The sequence below is a fragment of the Drosophila montana genome, unplaced genomic scaffold, assembly GCF_035044405.1.
Source record: "Drosophila montana isolate Dmon_TW-CO22-7 unplaced genomic scaffold, ASM3504440v1 contig_402_1, whole genome shotgun sequence".
Lineage (NCBI taxonomy): Eukaryota > Metazoa > Arthropoda > Insecta > Diptera > Drosophilidae > Drosophila > Drosophila montana.
This window is the reverse complement of record NW_026998739.1, coordinates 4,074,021-4,084,304: the sequence shown is the minus strand read 5'-3', so window position 1 is coordinate 4,084,304 and position 10,284 is coordinate 4,074,021. Positions and strand designations below refer to the sequence as shown.

Genomic DNA, 10,284 nt, shown 5'->3' with positions numbered 1-10,284 from the left:
ATTATATTATTCGCATTAAATCATATTTATGGTGTGATATTTATTAGTTATATTATAGTTAAATTAAAAAAATATATATAATTGATAAGATAATTAATATTATTTAATACTTAAAATACTATTAAGTCTATTCCATATCTAACTGAATGAAAATCACGATGAAATGTCACACATACATATTAAAGTGAGAGCTAGAAGTGTGTATGTGTGTTTGTGTATAAGGGAGATTAGAAGATATGGCCAGATATTGAGAGATTTTAAAGAACAATCTGATTGAAAGGGTTTCAAGATTTTGATTGGTCACATGCGAATCGCATAGAAGAGCGATCGCCATCGAATAAAATATTATAATTTCAAAATTCCTGATTCTGTAAAATGCAAACATTAAGAGGAGATCTTTATCAAAATAAATGTTGTTAATGTCACAACTAGAAAAAACACCACATTATTTCAATGATCCAGTTTATTTATTAATTATTATCGTGCTGATCTTTCTACCAACGACCGCCACGACCTCTGCCATCACGACCTCTGCCGCCACGCCTACCACCGCGCCTGCCTCCGTCCCTGTCACCACCCCAGCCGCCGCCCCAGCCACCGCGCCTGCCACCTCGGCCGCCACGGTGATGTCCACGATGATGTCCATGATGATGATGGCCTCTCTTTGTTGTTGCATCCGTGCTGTCTGCAACAGTGGTGCTGTCTGCCACAGTGGTGCTGTCTGCCACAGTGGTGCTGTCTGCCACAGTGGTGCTGTCTGCAACAGTGGTCGTAGCTGCCACAGTGGTCATGGCTGCCACAGTGGTGGTGTCTGCCACTGTGGTTAGGCATTCAGCATTATTTACATTGGCAGCTAGAGTGCAGTCAATGCAATTAGTATTGGTAGGGTCCGCTGCGCAGGTGACTGCTTCGCCCAATGGAAGATAGGCAACAAGAATTGCCAAAAGAGCGCAGCTCAGAATGATTGTCTGGTTCGTCATCTTCGCTGAAGTGTCTTCAATTCGTGAATGATACAATTCAGGCCAATTTCGGGCAAATTTATAGCAGCTCGAATTCTGGCAACGCCCCCAAAAATTAGTCTTGTTAAGTCTACACAGATGCTATCGATTTTTATTTGTCAAATACATGTTTATATTATGTATTAGCGATTTTGGCAGACGTCATAGAATTTACTTTGAATAACTGAAAGCTGTGACTTAGTGAATTTTATTATTTAATCAGTTGCCAGCACGAGGCATATGACGTTTTCTTATTTACTTTTACTCGGATTGATACAATCAAAAATTAATTCAAGTCCCACTGATAAAACAAATTAAATATATTAGGGAATGCCCTTTGCTATTTAAGCAGCTGCTTGATGAAAGTTTCAAATTCAATTAAATAAATGTTTTTGAATTTAACAAAACTTTTGGCCAATATGCGGATTAAAATAAAAGTAAATAATAGAAGATTTTTAATATAATATACCATCTAACTATATTATTATTTAAACAGCTGTTCTATGGACAACAACATTTTAAAAAGCCGAAAGGCTTGGCTAAGACTAAGCAGCATATAAAAAAATCACAAATACCATTAGAACCATAAGAAATACCATTTAAAATACTCCAGTCTGAATAGAGTTGATTGAAACCGAACTTTGCACGTGAGTCAACTTTTATTTTCGACAGACACAACATAATCCCATAATTTCTAGACACTTGCTCATTAAGAGTGCTCAAAAGACATGGAACTGCAAAGAGCTTACGGGCGAGCCGGGCAGATATCAATGAGCGGCAATCGAAGCGCCATCAAAGCCATAAAACGAACACAAACCAAAAAAAAAAAAAGAGGAAGATCGAAAGACATTGACTAATAACTTATTTATGAACCGAGTTTATTGTTATGACTATGACCCAGGCACAGAAACAGCCCCCGACCAACAAGAACAACAACAACAATAAATAAACACGCTAAACTTTTCAATATTGATAAACTTTTTCTGCACTTTTATGCACACGGCCAAAAAGAATATGAAAAAAAAGACAGTAAAAGAAAAAAAAAACAAAATGAAGTAGAAAAACAAACGGCAGCCGCTTCCGCTGGCCGCCATAGCACCGGAAATAGCTGCATGCAGACGCACACACATACACACACACACACACTGGCACACATGTAGAGACAAATGCCATTTACAATTTTTGTACATAAAGCCGCTTAAGCAGCACTCTGTGTGCCCCGCAGCTCCCCACCCGCTGCCCCGCCCAACGACATGTAATTTGTTTTTATGTCTGCCCATATACGTGAGATAACGCGAGGAGCTCAGTCTTTTTGCTTCCTCTTACTCTATACTTTTTTTTTGTATTCTTTTCTTCGTGCACACAACTTCGATTAACATTGGCAACACTCAAAGGGAGACTGTGCGGGTCGGAAGAGGGGGGGGGGGGGTCGCGGTGGGTTAGTGTCCAACCCAAACAACAAGTGGCAGACGACGCGACGCGACGCGGCGAACTGGGAATGGCCCTGGCCGTGAATTCCATATATAATTTTCGACGTGGCCTCCTGTCGCCTCCGTTTGGCATGGCGCAAAGTGAAAAATATCCTTGCCGCGTTGTGTTGCATTTGAAATTGTTCGCTAAAAAGCATCGGAACGTATTGAATTTTACACCCCGTACAGCGGGCGGGGCATGGGTAAAAGTTTTGAAAAACTGCCGAGCCGCAGTTGAGAGAGAGAGAGAGTTGAATTTTGGGTTTGGGTTTAAGTTTGGCCCTTGTTTGGGTTGAGTTGAGAGTTTGGATTGGGTTAAGTTGGGTTCAGCTTGGGGCTGCCAGTGGGCGGGGCTGACGAGTCGAGAGCAGCGAAGTTAGCGCATTTTGACATTAATGGAAGGTTCTACTCTCTTTTTTTTCTTGTATTTTGCAGCAGAGTCGGAAATACAATATATATTAATATTGGCAGACGTGTTTAGTTTTAAATGGCAGACTTCCAGCAACTTTTTTTTTGCAGGGGATTTAAGCGTCTGGCTGAGTACGCGTACAGACAGCGTAGCGTATTTATAACTTAGCTCTAGGAATGTGTCAAATTGTTTGCATAGCTGCAAAGAACTCGTTTTAATAAAGAGCGTCTATTTTATAAGCGTGCTGACTTCATGTATAACTAAAACAAACAGCATATTCATATATTTACACATATCTATTATTAACCCCGAAAGCTATTCGAATTGTCCATGCTTTAACTAGACTGCAAATTTAAGCTGCTGTTTGATAATATTTAAATTAAATTATTTAATATATAGCAAAAGATTGTCTCTTAAGTTAATCTAAATATTTAACTTAAATTCTTATTTTATGTATATTTTATTTTAATTGTAGGATATATTGAAATTGAATCAAAGACTTATTTTATTGCTTTAATATGATCAAAAGACTAATTTCCATATATTTTATATTTACAAATTTGGGTCAGTGGCTCATTCAAAGCATTCGCTTTATTGTTTATTCATTATGTAGACCTAGTCGAAGTTGCCGTTTTCTGGAATCATTGAACTCTTAAGTAGAGCCAAGTAATGTTCATTAATTAGAGGGGTTGTTGCTGAAAGAAAGAAACTTTTGGTAGCCACCCCGTGAAAAACTTGAAACCATTTAAAGAAACTTGAGTTTGCTTCACTTTCACTCAACGGGAATTTGTTTTATTTGATTTGATGGTCACATTGCGTGACAGTAATTACTAAATAAATGCAAACATCTGCAGCAGATCACACCGAACCAGAGACGCCCAGAGACGACACGACACGCCAAGGCAACGAAAGGGATGTATCTCAGGCTCAGTCAGGTTGAGGGTGGGGTTTGGGATTCACAATGGATTTTGGGATGTGCGTGCTGCATATATGTTGCTAGGGTGTTTGTGTATCTTTCTAGTTGCTGTTATTGTTGGTAATTCGAGTAGTTCTATGATGCATGCAGCTCTTGATGGATTGGCTTAGACTTGCAACCAGAAGGGGGCTGGCGGGAAGTGTGGCAGCGAAGTTGTGCAGGCAACAGACTCGTTTCGTTGTTTTTGCTGTATTCTATTACATGTGTAAGTTGCGCTTAAGTTTTCCAAGTGCCTTGTGACAAATTTGACAACAGCTGAGACCAATTGCTCAAAGTTCCGCACACACACACACACATGCGCACACTCACTCACACCTTGCCGCAGCCATGCATCGTTTCATCTATCAATCAAGCTATGGCAAAGGCAATCATAAAACTGCCATTAAGCCAGGCACAGCCGAAACTCTATCATAAATCTTGAACGTAATCTTTAAAAAACAGTTACGAGACTTCATATCAGCCCCCGTTCAGCCCCCCCCCCCCCCCCCCCCACCCCTTCAGGCCAGCTTACCGCACTGCCGCTGCATGTTTATGCCATTAACATATTGTTTACTTTACCCAAAAACCAAACACATTTTCCATTATCTGCATGTGCAGCAGCAGCTGCAGCCCCACTTTTCCCGTCCTCTTCTCATTGGTTTTGCAATTTATCAAATGTTTTTCGCTGGCGGAAACGGAAACCGCCGGAAGCTGCATAAAGCTACGTGTCATAATGGAGCGCATGCCGAGGCGGGGTCGGGGTATGCAACTAATGGCCGCTAATAACGCACCATAAAATATTAATAACAATGGACAAAAAAAAGAAGAAGAAAACTGACGGACATTACTTCCGCTTGACCAATGTCCAGGCAGGCTGGCAGGCTGGCTGCCAGGCTCCAAAATGAAGTGCCTTTCACTCACACACACACACACACACACACACACACACACACGCAAAGAAATCAACGCACAGCTGCCTGCCCCCAGCTCCACATCCATCAGATGCCACTCGGAGGCAAAGTTTGCACTTGAAACGCATTGAACTTGAGTGTGTTTGTGTGTGTGGAGTGTGGGGAGTGTGAGGTGTGTCTGAAGTGTGTGTGTTGGACATTTTGATTAGCTTTATGCCTGGACATATGCCGGAAATGGCAATATAGGCAACAAGAGCAAAAAGTAAAGCAAATTCAGAGCACTTGACTTTCAGATATCCTTTGGCATTCGATGTGTAGTAAGAACCGGAGCCAAAAAAAAGCTTTTGTTCCTGGTAAAACTTGATATTAAAGCATAATTATATATCAATTATTTTTTTTTTCATTTTTTAATACTTCCCCGAAAATAATTGCACATCAGCTTTTATTTTAATATTTAATACAAAAATGATGCAATTAGTATCGTTTTCCTGCAAACTAGATTTATCTCTGAACGCGAAGCTTGGTAAATCATTAATTATATTATTTATAATTAATGGAAACAAATGTGGTTTTCGTATAAATTTAAAAAAAGACTTTGGCCTGCGCTCGCATTTCTTTTTGCAATTGATTGAAACTTAAACTTATTTGAATATATTATTAAAAATATTTTACAACCATTTCAGTTATTTTTTTTTTTTTTGTAAAGAAATGTTTCGAACATAATATTTTAAATATGTGAATTATTTCTGTTTTAACTTTTTTATATCAATTTGTTTTTTTTTTATTGTTTGCTTTTGTTGTATATATGGGTTGGTTGAATACCTTAGTGATGGGAATGTTTTTAATTTACTGCACCAAAGTTTTTCTTATTTTGTATAGTAATATAGTAAGCGCTTTAAGTTCTTTTTACACAACGTTCTTCCTTCTTTTTTCAATCAACAATTAATTCTATATCGATAACTTATCATTGTGCTGGTCGATAAAACATTGAACCAGGTCTGGATGAACTTACAATATGAGTTACTATTAAATATATATATTTAATTATATTTTTAAATAAAATATTTAAGATACTCCCATAAGAAACTCCTCTTGACTGGACAAAACCGACCACACTGTCGCTGTCCGTTCAAGAGAGTTATTACTTATGCATACAACATGATTTTAGGTCTTAGCCATGGCTAACCTATACCTGGAAATGACTATACGAAGGCTTAAGTAACTCGCGCAGTCTTTAACCAATTGATACCCTGCTTTTCCAGGGTATTCGAGTGAGCATTTATGCAATGGGCAAGTTAACGACCCAAATTGAAATCACACTATTCGATTTATGAAAGGCATTCGATATGCAGCTGGTGCAGAGCAGGCGACAGGTGCCAGGCGCTGTACCTGGCGAGACGACTTACTGACCCAAACCCCCAACCTCACAGGTCTCGCGTCACAATTTGGCAAAAGAAAAAACAACAATAAATATCGCACACACTCGAACACACACATGCACACTCACAGCGAGAGAGACACGTTGCGCAGCAAATTGCTTAGCATACTTTACGGCTTCAATTGGCAATTGGCAGCCTTTGAATTTCGTTTCCCGGCACCATTTTTGCTCGACATGCCACTGGCAAGACGCTTGACATGCCGGGAAACGGGCACAGGGAGGCGGGAGGTGGTCGGGTGTGGCTGTCGAGTGAAGTGGTTACCCGAGCCATGAGCCCTGCGCCTGGCGCCTACCTGGCAGCTGACAACTTGGCAAAGCGTTTTTGTTGCTGCTGGTGGGATTTCCACCTGCTTTTTATTTTTGGGCGCAACTGGCATGTTGCGGCTGGTCGGATTTTAAGGTGCACAGCTTAGCGAGAGGCGCCTCTAAAGTTTTGTTTAAGAAGTTAAGATATAGTCGAGAAAAGTTAATGAAAAGCAGATAAGAAAATAAAGGCAAGACGCAGAGGATATATGTGAACAACATATAATTATTGAAAATCTAATTTAAAGTAATAGGAATAGCAATTACCCGGATTTGCTAGGCTCATATTAATACTGTTTGTGTATTATGCGCCAATTTCAGCAGATGCAAATTTATGTCTGCGATCTAAACCTCTTAAGCAATAGACAGGAACACATTAAAGCAAAAGGCTTTATATTCAAAAAGTGCATTTATTATATTTCTCAATTAAGACTTTGACATTTACTTGTCATCAGCTGAAAAGAGCTACACGATAAAGCGTTAAGAAAGATCCACAATTATGATATGAGCATAACTCTTAAAACAGCTGAAGTATCTCAAAGATCTTATCTGGAAAAGTGCACCGTCAACAGTTGTTTTAATTTTAAAATTAATTGCTTGAATTTGCCTATTCATTGCGGTCAGGTACTAGAAAAGGCGAGAAAGAACTGGGTTATCTTACCTCAAGCATCTGCAACTATAAGAAAACTATTTCTTTAAGTGTATCTAAATTTTAACCGTGAGCTATCAACGCTTTGATCGACCCTCGACATATGCTGACTGTCTTCAGGCTGTGTGGCAGCTGCCGTTTAACTTCCGCCTACAAGCCTCTCACACACACATACACGCACACACACAGAGACAAACATTGGAACTGCGTCAGTTTTGATTGAAAGATTGACGGCAATTTTTGCATAGTTTGACGATAAGTTTACCAGTTCGATTTGACCCCACCAGAAGCGGCAGCTGCAAATGTGGCTCATGTGCAGCGTGTTGAGAACTTTAAGAGTTGTTGAGCGCGTCTGTGGGACAAACACACAAACACACACACACACACACACACAGACACAGATGCACACTCAATCGAGCCTGAAAACAGCTTATGACAGGTTGCCTTATTATAACTGTCAGGGTTGTCAGGTTATTAGAAACCTTTTATGCCCGCACTCCGCCGAGAGCGTAGGTGCCCAATATCTTCATTAGGCTGCCGCGCGGGCCGTAAGCCATGAAATGTGCGCTTGTTCTCCTGCATGACTTTAAGCGCTTTTCTATTTGTTTTTCTTTCACTTTTTTTTTCGTTTATTCTTTCTCTATTTTGTGTTTTTTAAGGCCTCTGACAGGGCGACAGCTCAGGTGTAAAATAGTTTGCCACGTCAGTTGGCAGCGGCGTATTTTGTTTTTGGTTTTTTTGTCTATTTTCTATTTTCTATTTTCTTTGAGTTTTTTAGTTTCCCCGTTTGCCTTTGCTTTTGTTTTGTTTTGTTTTTTTTTGCCGCACTCCTATTGATTTTCCAACACTTTTCGCCTGGCGCATTTCTTCATAAATGTCAGAAAACCACTTTGATGTCTTGACTTTAAGGCTGCCTACACCCACACACACACACACCCGCACACACACATGCACATAGATGGACAGATATGAGCTCTTAGGAATTGTATTCCCTTTTTCCATATTCCGTTTTTGTTCTGGTCACATGTGCCACTTTGATGTGGTTCTGGTTGCGGCAGATTGTGTCGAGTCACGGCTTTTAATCCCCAGGCCAGGGTTCTTTCATTTTTTTGGATTCATTGTAGGTGTTGCCGACTGTATCTTGGGATTTGGGCATTTTTACAAATCACTTCGTCTAATTGTTTTGGGCAGCAAAAACAAAATGCAGCAATCAGACATTGCAAGAATCCCTGAACCGAAGGTCAGCCACGGCTGTCATGCCAAGGTCTTTTGCCCCCGCAACTTTTGCAATGCGTTTGCTATTTTCAACTCCGTCCAATTCAATGGCAGCTCATCAGACGGTCCACAGACAGTTGCCAAAATGAAAAAAAAAAAGTTAAAACAAATTATCTGCTAAGACACTGAGCAAAGAACTAATTTCAAATTCAAAACTCGTGTTATTTTTACAACAAGACTTAAAAGTTTGAGCCGACGAATATTTGCTGCGAATGAGGTACTTGTAGAAAGATATCGATGGGAATGTTGAGAGAATTTTGACTTTACAAAATATTTTAACTTTAATTGTTAATAAATACACAAGTTCTTACGACAAAATTCGCAAAACAAATTAAAGAAGTGTATACAAATTATATAAAAATAATATATTATAAATTTACTTTCAGCATTTGCAGCCTATTATTTAATCTAATTGTAATAAGGGTGATTAAAATTTATAGAATATCATTAGAAAAACTTTTACTCATTATATAAAAATAATATATTATAAATTTACTTTCAGCATTTACAGCCTATTATTTAATCTAATTGTAATAAGGGTGATTAAAATTTATAGAATAACATTAGAAAAACTTTTACTCATTTATTCAAGGGCATTTGACATATGATAATATTATGTTATCACACAGAGATCGTGCTCGCAAATCATCCAAAGTTTTCCCATTGAACAGTTGAACAAACATAATTGGAGCAGCGATAAGCGAGGCGAAGCGCAGAAGAAGTTCAAGCTGCGGCAATTGCCAAGAATAGCAACTGTCAGCACTCACACGCCCCCCCGTTGATGATGCCTCCCCTCTGCCAGCAACGTATCCAATATGATTTCATTATATTTAAACTTTTCATTGATAATATTTCGTTCTCGTTGTTATGTCAACAAATTGATATGCACTTTCTTGAGCTTATTTTTTATGATTTTGTTTTTTGTTTTTGTTTTTGTTTTTGAGTTTTTGTTTGCATTGAAAACAATTGGAAATATTTTGTGTTTGTCTTGGAATTTCGAGCTGGTAAGCTGTTGGCGCTGCAACTTTTGACAGCTTTTGATTGAATGTTTGGCAACGTCGTCGTCGCCCCGAAGGGGATTACCCGAATGTGTGCTACGTTCACTTATCTATTGTCAAACGGGTAGGGCACTCAGACACCCAGCTGGCCCTAATTGCTCGCATAGGTCTGCGACATAGACAGAGCGAGAGCGAGAGCGAGAGCCAGCGGAGCAGGTGTAAAGAGTTACTCAATATTCAGTGAGGAGGTGTTTGTTTCAGTGCATAAATTATTTGTGTGTGCTTGAAGATTTCTTAGAATACTGCGTAGAACTGCGATTTCAACAGCTGACGGCATTTTCGGGGAGTACTTTAACAAAAGAGAAACTAGACTGTGAAGAAAACTAGTTTTTCTACATTAAGATACAATTGATTGAAAGCAAAAACTAAATTTTTGGCCAGTTGATCTATTCTTTCTATAGAAAACAATAGATACAATTTCAAATATATGTACTAAATATTTAAATCCTTTAATAATGTATTGTTGCTATTCAATATTTGTTATTATATATAATCAGTATAAAATAAAATAAATAAATAATATTTATTCTAGTTTTTCTATTATATTTTTAATTTAATGTAATAACTAATAAATATAAAACAAAGGTATTTGGCCTCAACTCATATATACTACTATATAATATTTATTGTGTTTATTCTCTATTCTTTCTATAAAAAAAAAACAGTTTCAAACATTTGTATTATATAATATTTTTCATTTAATATAATCAGTATAAAATATAAAAGAAAAGTATTTGGCTTCAACTTATAAACAAAACGAACAAATATTTAATTAAATAAATATATAAAAGTTAATAAGCAACCTCACTATTAGCTGCA

At 38.3% G+C, this 10,284-nt stretch overlaps 1 protein-coding gene across 1 annotated transcript; it reads right to left on the bottom strand.

Annotated features, from left to right (window-relative positions):
• Positions 1–494: 494 nt before the first annotated feature.
• On the bottom strand, positions 495–980 carry LOC135438942 (uncharacterized). The gene has a single exon (XM_064697503.1). The coding sequence runs from the start codon at positions 978–980 to the stop codon at positions 495–497; it is 486 nt and encodes a 161-aa protein (XP_064553573.1).
• Between the last annotated feature and the right edge of the window lie 9,304 nt (positions 981–10,284).

Excerpts from the sequence above, each read along its gene's own strand:
- LOC135438942 (XM_064697503.1), bottom strand. The coding sequence starts at position 980 with ATGACGAACCAGACAATCATTCTGAGCTGCGCTCTTTTGGCAATTCTT.